Genomic DNA, 18,159 nt, shown 5'->3' on the forward strand with positions numbered 1-18,159 from the left:
AAGATTTTTTTTTTTTTTTTTTTTTTTTTTTGTCCTGCAGATAGCTCATGAAGATTTGGCTTCAACATTAATAAAGCAGCACTCCCCAAACATTGACGGTCTGCCAGGTCTATTCCCTTCATTTAAAAAGAGCAATCTTGGGTGCAAAAATTAAAACTCAAGCACAGCACCAGATGTAAACTGATGTTTACAGCAGATGCATTGCAAAGGATATTATTGGCTTTAAAACAAGTCTTCCTCTTGTATACCTGTTGATGTGTTTGTTTTGGTTTTTCCCTTGTCTCTGGCCTCCAAACCATGTGCATCAAACCAAGGATGATAGCTCTTAACTTCTTGTCCATCTTCTGCTTTTGCTGCTTCTGTACTTGAAGCTGTAATCCTTCACTGACAACCACATCTGATGCTACTGTGTTTGTAGATAGAAGGGTCCCAACAGATCTGTCGAGCCGTATTTATTCTTATTGTTCGTGTTTTGTCAGCTCTCAGAGGCTCTAACCCCATGGCAGGAGCTGTCTGAATACATGGCAAAAGCCTCATCTCAGAGCCTCTAAATGGACTGGACAGACACGGGACAGGGAGAAGTCCAGATTAGTGCAGACTGCTCCCCAACCCCATTAAAATTCTCCCACAGTCCTGCAGCTCCCCCCCAAATACTCCTTTTGTCCATCACAGCGAAACCACGCCGACCAGAGCCTTCCTGCCATCGCTGGTGTCCAAAGGATTCATCCCATGGAAAGAAACCGCTCTCACCCAGCCATCCTTACAGCAAAAGCATGAGGAAATATGTAGAATAAATATAATCTAGTTAAGCCCCTGCTTTTAGAAAGAATTTAGTTATACAGGTCTGTACGGACTGAATATGGAGCTTGTCCGTGCAGGTACCTGCAGTGCCCACGTCACGCTGCTGTGTGCAGCTCAGAGGCACCACGCAGGGGAGCGTCAGGCCATTGGGATGGACGACTCGACCCCAGTCAGCACGGATCCCCACAAGTGGAAATGTCAGTCCTATGCAGTAGGATTGCCTTAAATATTTTTTTTTTTTATTACCTGAATTTGTGTGGGATGGACGACTCGACCCCAGTCAGCACGGATCCCCACAAGTGGAAATGTCAGTCCTATGCAGTAGGATTGCCTTAAATATTTTTTTTTTTTATTACCTTTGATTTGTTGAAGCAATGAAACAGAAATCAGTCTGGATTTATGAAGAACACCCCACTCTGTTTTCAGGAGCTCTGCTCAACCTTTACCATCCAGGAGCATGGCTTTTCATAGAAAGGTATTTTTACCTTTTTGCTGTTTCTTTGTGGGTTTTGTTTTCATACTGGGAAGTGTAATAATATGAAAGATTCCTTCTGGGCCAGACTGAGCACAATAAAGTCCCGGGCTCCCATGGGAGGAAAAGCAGTGGTGTCTTTCCCGAGGACACGGTCTAGAAGATGGTGCCTCTCTGAGAAATCACTTGCGTTCAGGAAGCAAACAGCTACCTCAATATCCCATGACAAGTTTGTTGAGCTGCTTTTTTTCCCGTTGCTTGGCTATTTGCCTGCTCTGCAGCCCCTTCATGGGGGGTGAGCGGCCCCAGGAGAAGAGCAGGAAAAAGGAGCGTTTCGGGACTCCAGTTGCGTCTGGACCTGTGCAAGCCGAGCAAAGCGCCTTGCTGCACTCCCTCTGAAGTGCCACCGACTGATCCGCCCTCAGTATCTCGGCGAATTTGCTATTTGAGTCCTGCTGTCACCTCTCTGCGTTTCACATTCCCCAAGGCAGCTGGCAGCCATGCACAATTTGATCCTCTAAGTCCGTGCTCTTCAAAGGCGTGTACAACATACCCGCTTAATTATCCTCGGAAGTGCTGACTGGTCCACTCCCCATCTATGCCAGCCCTTGCCTTCCCGGCCCCGCTCCCCTGCCAAATCCAGCCCCTTGCAGCTCCCTCCCTGTGTGTGTAGGTCCCTCCTGGGGGTGGCATCCCCAGCACCCACCTTGCATCTGCTCAGACACCTCTCTTCACTTATTTTCTTCTTTTTCTTAACCTTTACAAAAGCCTCACTGTCTTCCCAGGCTATTTCAATACAAGTGTTTCTCAATAATTGAATCAATTCATTATGCTGTGAATTTGTTTTGGGTTGGGATCTTAAGTAATTAGACATTCTTTAAGCTTATTTTGTTGTCACTGTTAAAAACAGCTGTGTATGGCACATTTTCCTCTCCTGCTCCCCGGTCTGCAACTTAGGATGCAGCATCGCTAATTTAGCTTAATAGTTTTTACAAAGAAAAACAATACAATCTGAAGACAAAATATAATTTGGAGAGAGTCCACAACAGGCACATAGAGTTGGGGGTGTGAGTGTGCTTGTGTGTAAGATCATGTCTCTGAGCGGAGTGATTTATAGCAGAGCGGGCTGTGTTGTGAATAAATTAATCATTAGACATAGCCAGTTTTCTGTTTATGAATCATGCATAATTCACTCGTGATTTGTTATATATATATTTGTGCTCACCAAATAGTTTGGACGAGCAGTGTAGGGGTTACTTATGAGTTGTTTGCCTTGGCTGCATGGTCTTCCTTCTTCGTGTGCTTTGATGTTCACAGCATTGTTTATTCTCTCTGGTTTGACAAACATTTTTAATTTTTTAACACGAAAATAACAGCTAATACTCAGTAGGCGACGAATAATAAAAACAGCAGTAGGAATAGCCTTGTTTGCTTACGGTATCACATAGACAACTTCCCCAGCCCAGATATTGCTGTTAGTTACATCTTTGTGCTAAATAGTGTTTGGGAACGCTGTCTGAGTGCACCTTTGGGAGCGACGTCCTTGTGGGATGACAGCAATTGTTCACGATAATCTTCTAGAAATCCCTGGCTTGGGAATGGGCTCGGGCTCTCTGTGGGTGGTGGAGCGTCACCTTGTAGTACCACAAAGGGTCTGAGCCAGCTCAGGTGGTGGGCACTGAATTGTGGTAGAGCTGCCCGTTGCTGACTAGAAGCCGAAGGTTCTTGTGAATGTGGCCATGGTTGTTTTGGTGCCCACCGTGGGATGATAAAATTCCCAGAGAAGAGAAGAAAACCAGTCATTCAGAATGTGAGCTGCCTTAGTGACAGCCGCTGTACCCCACAGCTCATCGGAGAGGACAGGTAAGACGTGAGCTGAGCCCAACATCAGTGCAAACCTGGGAAGATGACGTATGGGATATAAGACTTACGGTTTGATGTACCAGATAAATGTGTAACAAAATTCAGTAGATGGAAATTGAAGCTAAACAAATTAAAAATAAAATATGTTTGCCCACTGAGATGGAGTAGTCATTTGAGAAATTACTCTTATGTGCTTAAATCAGGGCTGGAAGCCTTCCTAGGAGGTGTGCTATAGAGCAAACAAATTATGGAGCTGCTGCCGGGAAAATCTCATTGAATTTGGTGCTTGTGTAATGGAGGAGGTCAGAGTGTGCACATGATCCCTTCTGGCTTTAAAAAAAAAAATCTATAAATCTGTGGCACACCACCTAGGTGGTGATAGGCACTTGATAAGTTACATTTATTGTGCACTTTCCCACCTGCAAGCTTCCTCCTGCCTGCCTCCCTCCCCTGGGGCTGCTCCTAACATCTCCTGCCTGTACCGCTGCCTGCTCCCTCCCGGGAAGGATGGAAATCTAGAACTTGCTTTTGGACTTGGTAAACCAAGCTGTAATTCTTGGGCTTCCCGAGAAAGGCTTCAAATCCATCCATCTCTTTTCCTGTGCGTTTGGGGCTAAGGCGTGTGATTCATTTAGGTGTATGCAGTTTGGAAGGTAATTGTTTAAGGTAGGAATAGAGTTTTTGTTTATAGAATGGGGAATTTATATTCTGATGCTGTAAGATTTTAATATATTTAAAAAGCTCACAGAGTAATAGATGGGTGCTTTTTTTTGTAATAAAATGAAATATTGAAATAAATATATGCTGAGGCAAGTTTTAACTCTTCTAGGTTGTAAATGTCTAGTGTTTAATAGTATCTACTTCATTGTATATATTCCGTTCCATTTCTGTGATATATTTGATGAGCTCCCAGTTGCTGCTAAATTATATATGGATATCTGACAAATGTACATCTTATTAACTGAAACATATCCCTAAGATAAGCAAGTTAGTTTGGGCTTTTATTGTTAATTGAATTTTTTTGGCAGTAGCAGCTGATGGATTGCTAATGTTCATGAATTTGCATGATGTTAAACATCTGCTCCTCTTAGCGGCAACTTTACTAGAGTTTCACTTAACTTGTAAATTCAGACCAGGAATAAAATAGGTACTCAGCCTTTGAGGGGTTTAGCTGTGTGTAGAGTAGGCGGGCAGGTAGCGCTGCGATGGGAGCACGGTGCAATTAGCCAGCTTTGCCTAAATGTCACGTCTACGGCGTGTGGCTCCCTCTGTGCACAGCGACAGTAAAGATCGTGGTCTTCGGTGGTCTTTGGAGGCAGCAAAGCCTTGCGTTATTATCAAATGCAGCTCCCTGCGTTATTATCAAACGTTACAGAAACGTTGCAGTGCGGTTACCTGCAGTGTAATTGCTGCAAAGCACTAACTGCTATTTTATAGGAAGCTTTCTCTGAGCGATCAAAAGTCAAATGGTTGATATCATGACTTCGTACAGATTAAGATTTGGGTTAATTTTTCTTCATCCTAAATCGGTTTGCTCGGACCTAGTACTTATAGCCTATAAAAATCAGAGCAGGGGAAGGTTCAAAACTCACAGATGTCTCTAAATTGCAAGAAATCTCTGAATTTCACAAAGCTTTCTCGATATTCTCCTCTCTTACTGCAAGCTGCTACGCTTGCTCAGAGGAGTCTGTTCACGCAACTTGTTGAGAAAAGCAGGTTTTTTCCTCCTTCTTTCCAACCACACAGGAAAAGTAGGAGGAAAGTCCATCCAGTCTCTCCATGCATGTGCAAAAAAGAGCAATTAAAGAAGGAGGAAGATAGAAAGAGACAGCTAGAAAATTTGCATGGAGGAACGGGGATTTACAGTGAGACCCCTGAAGAGCTGAAGTCATCTTTAATTTTCCTGTCCCTATGTAAACCTGCTCTGTCAAGGCAAACAGGCCACGAGGCCACGGATTATTGATGTAAAGAATTCACATAATCATCTCACTCAGATTCAGCAGTCTGATGTTTTGGGACCACATTTTTGCAGTTTGGGCAGGCCAACACTTTCATTTCGTATGCATGAAAATGGGCTGTTGCTGATAGGCAATTTAGCCGTAAATGGCTCAAGAATTAAGGAGCCACGCTTATAAATAAATTTGTATCCTGTAACATTTTAGTTTAGTCCTTTTCTGATGCTTCTAACAATACCGGATAAAGCCTGAGTAAAGCATACGAAAGGATGGGCTGTTTGAAAACAAACCCGAGTCTAATCCTGGGTTGGGATTATTGGGATTAGCAGCACAACTGCAGATTTTCGAGGGCTGGAGCCCAGACCTGAAAGCACGTGGGCTGCCGTGGGTAGCTGCGCCCAGGCATGCGGAGATGCTGCCCAGGGGAACCTCCTCCAGTGTTTTTGGAGGGTCACAAGAAGTTTGAATCTCCGTATATACCTTCTTGTGCGGATAATCACGTACTTTTGTACTTAGCCTGGATGCTAATGACCGCACAGCTTTTGTCACAAATTTTATGAAGAGCTGCTGGTGCCACCTGCCATTCATGCAGCCCCTGTAGTTGTGCTAAAAAATAGCTCAGTAACCAGTGGGGCTCAAATCCTCTAAAGACTTCTGTACATCTTTAGTTTCACACCTACTGTTAGGTTAGCTGTATACCAAGGACTTCGAGATTGGTGCTGTATAGGTGTTATCAGATTATTTTTTATATTTAAAGAAGTACTGACATTTCTAGTAATCTATTGCATTGTAAGGCACCCTGCACGATAATATTTTACAGGGGGATTATTTTACCCATCAAAGCAAGCTCTGCGCTTCCTCACTTTATTTTCATTTTATGTTAACTGCTTTCCTTTGAAGGACACTTAGTCCCCAGACTTGCTGTTTCTCCGTTATCTGCTTTGACTCAGAAGTGGGCTGAAGATTGCTCAGGGATCCCACTGTAAAAACCTGCGACAATTCACAGGAATCAGGAGTAAAATTCTTAAAGACGGCAATTATTGAGGGAACTGGATTAATGATCTGTCATCACAATTTAGCCACATTCACCACTGACCTTTCACAGAGAGGATGCTCTTGATAAATGTAGTTCATTGCCAAGTTCTGACATGAAAACAGAATGGCACTCTGTGTTTCTTGGCAGGCTGATCAATATTTTATCTACCAAAGCATGCAGAAGTGCTAAACAGCATGAATTACGTAGCCGCTGCAAAACAGAGCAAGAAATAGCATTGCTCAGAGTGAGCAGAGCATGTAAAAGTGACAGTTATTGGCCCCACTTTAGCAATCAGACCTTAATATGCTGGATTTTTCTTTTACTTTTCTTCTGTCTTATTGTTTTTCTTTGCCTGTCTCTTTTTTTTTAAATTCAAACAGTGCCAGGCTTCACTGGTTTTGAAAGTGCTGTAAACAGATAAAAAGGGCTTGTTTCTTCAGAGATTTCCCCTGATGTGGAGGGGGGAATCGCGGGCTTCCCTGGCTTGGGGGTGTTGCAGTGTGGTTCCTCACTTTCGGCTCCATCCTACATCACACGACCGTGGCTGCTGCAGGAGTAGGGCTTGGGGACGGAGAGCCACTGCCGGCTGCTGCTGGAGGATGTATTTAATGGTCGGTTTCTACAAAAAAAATTGCCAGAAATCCCTGTCTTTTGAGCGTGGCAAGTATGCTGAAGTTTTATCCAAAGAGCACAGGAGGGAGCTGCGCCTTGCGTGAGGTTTGTTTGAAAGTCACCTGCGTTTTCTTCTTGGGGCTACAAAGTGGGATGTAGAGCTCACAGGAGGGATGCAGGCTGACCTCCAGCAGTGGGAGGGGAACAAAGGCATCTCTGCCCAGCGCATCCTACCGCAGGACAAAAACCACGCAGCTTTTCCTGGGGAAGGCTTGTGTTTGTTGTACAAAGCATTGCCATCAAATTAGGTTTGTGTTCAAAAAGCAGAGTGGCCATCAGTAGAAGTGATACAGAGTCTCCTGAAATGGTGAAGGTGGCCTTTTATTATTATTATTTTTTTTTTAATTCCTAAGCTGGAATCCAAAGATAGTGGTATTATATATTGTTATTAAATTCATGTAAAAAAAAAAACTACTGTGTTAGATGATCAGCATTTTAGTTTTGATGTCAGATGCCTATGGTATGCCCTTAGCTCTGCTCTCCTCTTCTGGAGTCAGCAGAATAAATCATACTGGGGTCATGGTTAAAGATGAACAAGGAACATGTGTGACTTTTTTTTTTTTCCTAACCAGCCCTCGTATAAAGTAGTGGAGAAAGATGATCGAGTAAGAGGAGAACTAGTTTATGGCATGGAAGACAGAATAGTGGTTTTAGCTCATCCCAAATCTGTGCCTTCGGCTCTCTGCCTCAGTTCTCCAGCTATGTGGTGGGAATGGTGCCCTGAGCCCATCGGTAGGCAGTAGTACAACACAGGTATTTAAAGCACACACATGGTGGCATTTCTAGCGTTCAAAAACAGGGAAGGGAAGAAGTCCTTCGAAACCCATCTTAGAAGAGCGGTGGCGGTCATCTCCCAGCGTGCAGGCTGGGAGACCCACCTCCAAGCAAGCCACCTCTGGAAATACAAAACTTGTCTGAGCTGGTCGCAGCTGTGAACAGAATCCGAGTCTCTGGGAAGCGCTAACAAGGAAACCAAGCTGAGAGACATCCATTAATGAGACCTACCAATGAGAGCAGTCTGAGATGAGATAAACTGCTAATGATGAGCTCATGCCGCAAAGGAAACTGCTGGGGGCACTTAGCAAAGCGGAGACAAGAATGGGGATAAGTGAGAGGGCATACAGATGATTTTTCTCTGATTCTTTTCATTTAACAGCTATGGTTGTACTACCTGGAAGAACAGCAAACATGCAAAAGGCAGCAGTGCTGCCAGAAACCTGGAGACAGTATTTAGCAGATAAAGCTGGTGGATCCCAGGCACAATGTAAGAAGATTACAAGTGTCATCGACAGCGGGAGATGGGCGGGCGGGAAGGAGAGAAAATAGAGAGCTGTCCTTTGCAAGACCTATACAACAGCTCTGAAAAATGACTGTTAGCAGTCTCCGTAGGGAAGATAGGTTAAAAGATGAAAGAATAACGCCTAGCAAAGGAGGGGAAGGATCTTTACCACAGGAGAGCCTAGCTGTCCTTGGCACGGGCTTGCCAAATGATTCAAGTTTTCCGAATGCATCTCCTCCCTTCCATGGCGGAGGAGCAGGCAGTGTCTTTTATAGGGGGCCTCCAGCATCCACGTCTGGTCACTGCAGTACCTTAAAGTTGAGTTTGAAATAGCATTAAGTCCAGCTTACGCAGCAAAACATCAGCTCAAACTGATGATTTTGGAACTAACACTTTGGCCAGACTTACTATAAAGTCATAGTTTTAGGTCAGACAGAGTATTTCCTTTGACCTGGAGTGGTTTTCCCCCTGTTTTTCCACTACAGTGAGATTAAGTATATAAATTATACATATTTATATGCACATGTGCATAGGTATATATATTACAGTTTTAGTGCATTTTCCTATCAATCTTTTAGTTCAGCCAAAGAAGAACAAATTATTAATCTTACACCCCTGGGACAGAACTTTATTGCTCTTACTCATCACTTTGCCTATCGAGCGCTGCTGAGCAGCTATACAGTGCCGTGCTCTGAAGCGACTGCTTGTGCGTCACTGCAACCCTCAGATGTCAGGGGAAAATGTGCAGAGGTGTGAGACCCATGGAGTCTGTCACATTTACACTGTGGAGTGATGCTGAGGGATCTGCTTCCAGCAGAGCTGAAGAGTGTAGTTTTCTCCAGAGAGAAGTGAAGGTAATGAGGTTTTGGAGCAGTTTTAACAAGGGACCGAGAGCACCTTCTGACTGTGGTGTGTGCTAACAACATGTGAAACTGAACTTATTTTTTAAATAGGAGACATAATTGTCTTATTGCTGGTTTTCTTTGCTGTGTACGCAGTGGAATGGCATTATCCTGCTACACAGGATGGGGCTCTGCTGGGTATGGTCCCTGACCATACGGTCCCATACTCTGCATGGTCCCTGACCCTGGACGCGGCAGTAGTGTGGTGGGGAAAAAGTATTGTGAGTTTATAGCGGGGTTATGGGAATTGCTGCCAGAGGCTCTCACCAGCTCTGTCCTTCTGTGGTTTCTTTTATTTCACTCTTTGTGCCCGTCACATTTGCCTGGATGCTGCAGCATGGCTTTGACCCTCTGAAAGTCCCAAAATGGGCACACTTTCCTTGGGCTGTCTTGCAGCCCAGATGAGTGTGTACTTTTTCGAGAAAAGCAGTTTTGTGGTGGCTTTGTTTTCAGAGCATGGAAGAATCAAGGAGGGTTGTAATGCAGTGAAAGGAGATTGCCGTCTCCTGGCTCACACCATGCAACACAGTCAAGAGCCCGGGCGCATCACCAGTGGGTGACCTGCTCAGGTCCCACAAGTGCAGGAATAGAGATGCAAAGTTTGGATTCAAACATCTGCTCCTTGCACGTATTGCTTATGAGTGACACAAGTCACTCTGGGAGTTCTGTTTAAACATGCAGTTGTGCTGGGTTTTGGCTGAGGCTCCAGTGTCCAAGGAACTATCACACCCAGTTAATTCTCCAGGCAGGTGCATGGTATCAGGCTGGTGCCAGGGATAGCTGTTAGCCACAGAAGTTGTCAATATAAGCTTCATAAAGTGAGAAGGGCTGTTAGAAGAGATGAGGGGCCTTCAGAAGCACTTAGGTCCTTTTCTAATTCTGCCTTTTGTGGTCAGAAAGAAACTTAAGGTGGAGGTGAATCAGAAGGCCAGCAAGGGAGGAAGGCTGGGAAAGCACTGCCCCAGGCAACAGTTAGGGAGCATCTGGAAAAAAGAAATATCTAACTGCAGAAAATAAAAGGTCTGGAGGGTGTAAAGGAAGAGCTGTTTTGGCATATGCTACTGGCAAAAGTCGATAGGAGGAAGAAGTGAGAAATAAAAAGGGCTTAAAGGGAGCTGTCAGGGTGAGTAGATCTGGTGGCTGCGATGCACACGCAGATTCGGGCAGTGGTCTCCACCACGGGGAGGACCATGTAAGTGGGTCAGCCCACCCGGGTGTCACCCTGTGGCTTGCCTGTAGCCGTGCTTGTGCTCACGACTGGAAACCACAAAGCAGAAACAGGTGGAAGCAAATTAAATAGATTTCCCTGTCTTCATTAGCCTTAGATACATCTCTGGGATTAAGATTTGACTGAAGAGAAAAGAAAACTCCAGCTCAGAAAAAACTATTATTGCAGTAGCTAAAATGGTATTTACAACAGGATTGCAGAATTGCTTGATTACACTGGATACGGCAATCAATTTTTCTCTTAAATGAGCACGTGATTGGAAGAAAGACATTTCTTCTTCCTGCCTTCACAATAGCCATCAAATGACATGGTTGGGGGAAGAAAAAGCAGAAGTAATAAACAAGACTAGTAGTAGCTGAGTAGCCTCATTTTTCCATAAAATGAGACTGATCCCATGTGGGACCAAGAGCTCTTTGGAGGTTGTTTAGAGAGAAGGAAAAATCTTGCAGCTGCTTAGTATCCCTGAGCAGTGAGAGACTCTCAAAACTAGAAGGGTCTGAGTTCAGGGTGGAAAATAAGCCTTGTCTTGCAGTTACTGCTTGTGTAGCAGTAGGGCACTGACCTGACTGGTGAACGCGTGTCCAGCCTCTGTGTCCTCTCTCACCTTCTCAAGTCATGGTGCTTTTGAAGTTGTGAGCACAAAATATGAAGGGTGAAAAAAAAATCTTGACAGTAGATGGGTTTGCTATCAGAGAAATGCCTCCCACCTGGAATTTTAATTGGGTTTCAGTTGGAGTGGGACCAGAAGACCAAAAATGGTGCAGCTCAGCAAGAAAAGGACAGGAACGCTAGCTGTCAGTATGCCAGAGTCTTCTGTTGTTTTTCAGAGGAATAATGTCTGGAGTCTTTGGGGAGCTGATCTACGCAGGTATTGTCCCCTAAACTGAGCTGAGACCAGGTTCCCTCAGATTTAATCCAACAGGGTCAGAGATGGGACTTAAGGCAGGAACGTAGCTGTCAGTATGCCAGTCTTCTGTTGTTTTTCAGAGGAATAATGTCTGGAGTCTTTGGGGAGCTGATCTACGCAGGTATTGTCCCCTAAACTGAGCTGAGACCAGGTTCCCTCAGATTTAATCCAACAGGGTCAGAGATGGGACTTAAAATAAAGAAGTTGTTTTAAAACCATCATTATAGAAAATAAGGGCATCTACGTTACAGAGAAAATACATTATAGAGAAAAGGGCGTCTAACAGGAACAGCTGAATGTGTCGGTACTATTGGTGGGTGGTGGTTGATGCCCACGCAGTGTGGGACAGCCGGAGCATGAGGGTGCTCCAGGGTCTCCTCCAAGGCAGAGTCAGCCAGGTTCCTGCGAGGCACCAGCCGCTGTGGTCTACACTAAAGCAAACAGATTTGTACAAAAAAGACAGTTGCCATTCTTCATTCTGCCAAGCTCTGCCAGACAGCAGTTGAGCAGAAAAGGGCCGTAATGTCTTATACCACTTTGGCCATGTGGATATGTTTCTCCTCTAGGAGGATGCCCTTAAATCAGAGCAAGGCGTTCCCCGGAGAAGAACCACGAAGAGCTGGCTGCCGCGAGCGCAGCAGGAGCTTTCAGGGTTGTGAAAGTTCAATCTGATTCCTCCAGCCAAGCTGGTGTCACTTCAGAGCGAGTGCCTTGAGGGCTTTTCCGTGATAATAACCTTTTTCCCTGGTCAGGAGCTGAGGAAAGCATTTATGTCAGTCTGCAGCGGGGTGATGTGCGCAGGAACCAGTGACACCCCAGCCACAGGGGCTCCCCGCAGCCCTGCGCTACTCACTGTCCTCCCTCCAGCCGTCTTGCCACCTTGGGCTGCCTTTAAGGATTCCTTAAGATCAGCCCCATGTTTGGCACAGGGTGACACTCAGGGGTGCCATTTGTTTATGTTTGTGGTGCTTTCTAAACATCAGCTTCCCCAGGTTTATTTTTAACTTTGTAATCGCAGGATAGATGAGTTTATCTTTAGAAAAATGCAGAGCCAATTTAACGTGGGTGGGGATTACGAGGCCGAGTGTGGAAGTCTGTAACTGAAGCCCTATAATCTGGAAGGTAACATGCTGGAGAGCATCCTTGACAGCAGGATTTAGAAAAACTGCCAGCTATTACAAAAGGTAACGACTACAGGAGCTCCTCAAGTGCAGAGCTGAGTAGTGCTGTATATGCAGGCAGCCTGTCTTCGACTGTGCCTTATTTTTCCGTTTAGGAGCTCAGTCCTTTAAAAAGATCATGGAGAACGTACGCGGTCCGGTAACACGGTCTTATCTTTTAGGTGACACGTGTACAATGGCAGACTACAGCCGGCTCAAAAGCATCCTCCTGGACCTGCAGGCTCATCGGCAGAGCCCGCTGAGCAGCCTGGCCAAGGACAGAGTATCCCAGAAGCGCTTCTTAGTTGAAGATATGTTTAAGCACTTGGATATAAACAGTGACGGGCATCTCAGCAGCTCTGAACTGGCTCAGGTGGGTTTATTGTTCGATGAAAATGGAATTATGAAGTGGATTGCATTTTTCATTCAAAGTGTGAATTGAGTGTAATGCAGCAGCACTCTTGTGAGAACAGTCGTTTGTAACTGTCCGGCCGGCAGCAGGTAAAGGAGGAAAATCTACTACAGCATGCGAGTCTCTCTCTGCACCTCTGGGGAGATGGTGTTGTCTCAAACATTTGAAGCTCCTCTACAAACAAAAAACGTGGCAGCTTTCTAGAACCATCCATACTCCTGAAAATAGATACTAATCCTCGCTGCTAACCGTTATCTTCTGAAGTATTTCCAGCTAGCCGGCTTGTGAAGAATTAATTTGGATTTTTTAGGTGCATTTAAGTTAGGCAGAAATCTCTTAATTCTTCCTCCCTGCCTTCTGGAGCATGCATTAGCATGTAGTAACATGACAGCAAAGTTGGAATATTTTTTAACAGGTTTATTTTCCAAAAATCCCTAGGCAGATGCTGAAATGTTGATTAGCAGAACCTAGTGATGATAGAAAAGGTGAGAGCTTGAAAAAACCCTGTTATTTCTAATTATGGGCATGCTGTGCTGTTGGAATTCATCTAATTGGTAAAATGAACTGAACATGCAGCCCAGGCACTCGAGCCGATTACTCTGTCCCCTGAACTTGCTCTTTGCACACGCAGACCTCGGAAAACAGTCCTGTAAATACGAGAAAAAGCATTATGCCAGATGTGGGAAAATGTTGTCTTTTCTTTTTCATTGTGTCATCCATGAGAAGAATTAGAAGGAAACGCCTTTTAAGAGCCTTTTGGAAGCCAATACCTGCCTGGGACCTGTTCCAGTTTCCAAAGCTGGTACTTCACCCTTTGCGGGAGCATCTCATCTGCGCTCACGCTTCCCAGCAAACATGAAGTGCGTCACAGTTCCAGCGTGTAAATGCAAGCTGTGAGCAAGCAGGAGGACAGATGCAAGCTCGCTCCTCCCTGAGCTCGCTCCTGTGTAGGACAGTTTGCACTGAATTTTAATCCTCAGGCTGTTGACATGATGCACGATCCTTTCTGCACAATGCAAAGTGTCAGCGTGAATTCCCTTAGATCTCAGAGCTATGAATATACAATACTTCATCTAAATGCAATGATTTTTTTATAAAGACATGGGTAGGTATAAGAAAACACTTTTATCTGAATTCAAAGCCAGCTTTTGCATAGTGACATCTAAGTGTCTGTTCTACTCTCCAATTTTTTTCCCCTTTATTCATGAAACTTATTCCATCAGGATATTAAAACTCAACTTGCACGGAAATAAAGGTTTGGCAGCCTGCGAGCCATTACCATTAAGAAGAAACAATGACCTGCATTTTAAAGGAGCAGGATTCAGTGCTTTAAGGTCTGCCGCAAAGTTACTATGGGCTTCATTTGCAGATGTGCTTGGAGCCCAGGTCTCTCTCACAAGAGCAAGCATAGACCTTGGCTACTATTTTAATTCTTCTCACTGTTATCAAAATCAGTAAACACGCTTGCACATCTGGAGCCCGCTTCAGTCTGATGGACCAGAATAACTTCAGCCCTCAGCTAGGAGCCCTCTCACTCAAACATCCTCCACAAAGGCTTGCCACCAGCATGGCCGAGTTGACAGCATGATCGCCTCTCAAAAGACAAAATAATGCCAGTTAATGCAGACTATAGATAAGCCATGAATACTTTTAATCCTGAGCTGAGTGGCACTGATCTTGGGCCCCTTGGTGGGAGCGTGGCTGAAGTCCCAACCGGGCTGAGGAGACGTCTGCAGGGCAGCTCTGGAGCTCGCACAGCGACAGTATTCACAGTTGATGTGTAGCATGTCAATTCTTTATTTTTCTTGTTAGCTCTAACAACAAGATGATTTTCATGTGCTCTTACGTGACCAGTTTATTCACCCAGTTTTCAAGGGATTTTTTTTTTTTTTTAGGTAATGAGCAATTTTTAATTTTCTGTGTTACAGACAACAGAAATTGTCTTGCCTTGTTAGGTAGATTTGTGATTGATTTGTGCTGGCTCTTTAATTTGAAGATCTCTGCAACTTTAAAAATCCCCCAAAGATGGGAATTTCATTGCCCATGGGTGGAGGCAGCTGAAATGAATGTGGTGCAGTGGGATCTCATTCTCTCTGGCTGCTGGATGAGCTGCTGCTGTGCATTTTCTTTGTTTTATTTAAAAGAAAAATAGTCTCTTGAGCACTCTAACCGTGTCTGCAAGGAAAAATTCGAGGCAGGTAACATGCACTGCTGCAGAAAAAAGTCATTTTTAAGATCTGAAGGGGGACCTTGAGGAGGCTCATTGCAGAGGGATTTACCCCAAAGGAGAAACTGGAAGCAGAATCCCTCCAGAGAGGACAGTCCCACATCGGGGCAGCACCTAGCACTGGGAGGTGGCAAGGATCTTTGCCCACTTGTTTGTTCTCCACAACAGAATTGCTTTGAGCAAAAAGATGGCAGCAGATAGTCCATCCCCCTCTATTTAGAGCCGCTTTACCTCCTGGCTGCTGGCAGACCCTATCGAATAGTTTCCCTCTGGACCCAGCAGTGTGAAATGCCCGTGTAGTTTTGCAGCCGTGGGTATGCAGGGCTATTAACAACGGTGGTAATTGGAATGTTATTCCCATTTAAAACATTAATGTATTTTAAAGTCAGATTCATAAATCTACTGAATTTGTTGCAGCTGAAGTGTTTTGTGTTGGATTTTTTTTCTGGATGTTAAATCAAAAGGACTAGTAAAAACTTGTCAGTCTTACGAAAAGTTAATCAATTTTCAATACAAAGGTAGACAAAGGGAAATTTCCATCTTTAGAAGATTGATCTTTGGAAGTTACGGTTGATCTCACTTTTATTGAACATTTTCACTTGGTAGGTGAAGGGTCATTTTTTTAGTATTATTACTTTAAATTGCTTCAATATAATGGGCCAAGACTAGAATAGTAAATAAAAGAGTCTCTGAACTACAGCAAAAAGCCTTCCTGCCCAGAAGATGCAACATTTCAGCAGTTTTCTTCATGTTCTACAATAGAATCATAGAATCATTGAGGTTGGAAAAGACCTCTAAGATCATCGAGTCCAACCGTCGACCCAACACCACCACCCACTAAACCATGTCCCTAAGTCCCTCATCTACTCGTCTTTTAAATACATAACATTTTCATTATGCTTAGGTCTGATTTTGGCTATTGGCTTAACTTGGATGTACGACTCTAAAGCTCTCTTCATTTTTAATGTAAAATGTGAAATGTTTAGAATACATAAAAAACAAACTGTCGGGGCTGGAAAAACACATTAGTGTTGAATACACCATCCACGGCTGCCCATTCTAGTCCTGAAAACAAGGAGTACAATTTTGTCCTTACCTACAGAGGAGAGAGGAAAACAGAATTTCCTTTTTCCCTGTTGAATATTTGTTTTTCAGTACGTTTGCAAAGTGAAAACGCATTTCTGTGCTGCTGCTGAAGGAAGAGGGTTCTCGCCCTCACCAGTCCATGGCCCATGAATTGCTGCAGGAATGTGAATATCAGGTGTATGTTGATACGAAGCAAATATGTAACGATAGATACTATATATTTATATCTATCTCCCCAAAGGAATGGAAAATCTGCTGGGTGAGCCAGGACGACGGTCTGTAGCTTTACGTTACATGTAAGATTACCTGCTCTCTTTGCTACAGCTAATGAAGGAGGAGGACCTGGAAGATGATTTACTGGATTGTACACTAGAAGACCTTCTCCGGTTTGATGATTACAACAATGACGGCCGCTTAACCCTGCAGGAGCTCTATACAGCCTTCCGTGAGTCCCGATGCTTTTGTCTGTCCTGGGTGTTGAAAGGATGTGAATATCTGTGATGGCAATGTTGTCTTCGCAGACATGGTCAGCAAAGATAATCCCTTTTTGTATTTAATGCCGTGAAAATACTATGGAAGGCTTGTTTCTAAAGGTTACTGTGCTCCAAAGAATAAGGATGAACTAGGAGGCTGATAAAAGTGTGTGGGGCTTACTGTTTTCTTGTGTATTTTGTTTTGCTTCTTGTTGATGGCAATGGAGACCTGTTGGTGAACTGGCCAGGTCTGTAGACCTGAGTACGTGGTTTCCGAGTAACCCTGAGGAAACAGGGTTGAAACCTGTCCAAATGTCCTGTGGTAATGTGAGTTAGTTTGCTGTGGGGAAGGTGTTTTACTGAATATTCTGCCTGGAAATGGTGTTTTCTGCATTTTGTTTCTGTGTTAGTAAGTGGATTATGGTGTGCAATCTCAATACATACCTCAGCACCATTTGCAAGGATCCCTAGATCACCGAGCTACTTAAACAGTGTGAAAAAATAAGTACTTGTGTTGTCCCGTTTATCTTCCTAACTTTATGTTCATGCTTTAAGTTAAGCATTCATTGAAGTCCTTCCCTGGAAAAGGCCCACGTTGTCTCCTTCACCTGGATGATAAAAAGTTTTATGGATGCCTGTCCCTTTGGGATACTAAAAAAGACAGACAGACAATGTGGGGGTTTTTGCAACAATCAGGATAGTGAGCTACAGAGTACTTGTGTGTGGTTCATTAAAGACATTGTTAATGCTCTTTAAACAAAACCAGGATTCAGCCGTTGAACTGCTGAGTGCAGGCAAAAGGCCGATAATGAGCTGGTTACCTCTTAAGCTGGATTCTCAACTCTTTGCATGTGGCATTTTAAAGACAAAGTAATTTCAGTACCTCTTGATTTCACTTTCTAAACTGGGGCACCCTGCTCCAGTGCCTGCTCGGTGGGAAAAGCTTCGTGTGCGTGAGAGTCACCATGTGTCCTGCACCAGCACATTCCTCGTTGATGCTCTTTAGCGAGCCACGATGCTAATGCAGAACCTCTATTTTTGCCAAATATCCTGTTTTCTAAAAAGAATGGTTTCTGTTTTCTTGACTTCTGGCTTTTCATAAAGAAAACAAACTTTGGATAATAATGTTTAAAGTGCTTTAAAATTAGCCTCAATTGTCACCTTGGACCTGTTTGAACCGCATATGCATTTAATTCAACAGAGCACACTCAAACCAGCAGATATACAGTAAAACATAAAACCTCATACATTAAGAAGGCCATAAAGTGAATTAACCCAGCTATAAAGGCTTGACACGCAGTTATTTGGGAGCGTATTTGGATCAATGGGTTCTCAAAGTCACAGAAACTCAAAGCTAAATTCCAAGAGTCATTTGTATGAGTTTTTGGTTCAGTGAATTTTAAGTAGGCAATGAAAATAAGACAAGTACAAAATATTAGCCAAAGAACAGAGATAGTAATTGATAAACTGCAAAAATATTGTAACAAAACCCAAGGCGTAACGACGAGTGTCTATCAGAAGGGTTTTGTATATGAAAAGAATTGTTCTCCATCTGAAGCTGAAAATCAGACTTAATCTCCATTTTCAATTTTCCCAGAATCTCCATTTTTATCAAGAGCAGTTAATGGCTCATCTGTTTTTAATTTAAAAACAAAGTTTATTGCTTGTGACTTTAGAAATTTTGGG

General features: G+C 43.8%; 1 protein-coding gene across 2 annotated transcripts in view; it reads left to right on the forward strand.

Annotated features, from left to right (window-relative positions):
* FSTL4 (follistatin like 4) overlaps positions 1–18,159 on the forward strand; it is a 235,171-nt gene that overhangs the window by 111,766 nt on the left and 105,246 nt on the right. For both annotated transcript variants that reach the window (XM_009285930.2, XM_009285931.2), the window contains 2 exons: positions 12,458–12,648; positions 16,325–16,445. In XM_009285930.2, the coding sequence (XP_009284205.2) occupies positions 12,458–12,648; positions 16,325–16,445 (312 nt within the window). The remainder of the gene's footprint in view (positions 1–12,457; positions 12,649–16,324; positions 16,446–18,159) is intronic.

Source organism: Aptenodytes forsteri, unplaced genomic scaffold, assembly GCF_000699145.1.
Source record: "Aptenodytes forsteri isolate BGI_AS27 unplaced genomic scaffold, ASM69914v1 Scaffold54, whole genome shotgun sequence".
Taxonomy (NCBI): domain Eukaryota; kingdom Metazoa; phylum Chordata; class Aves; order Sphenisciformes; family Spheniscidae; genus Aptenodytes; species Aptenodytes forsteri.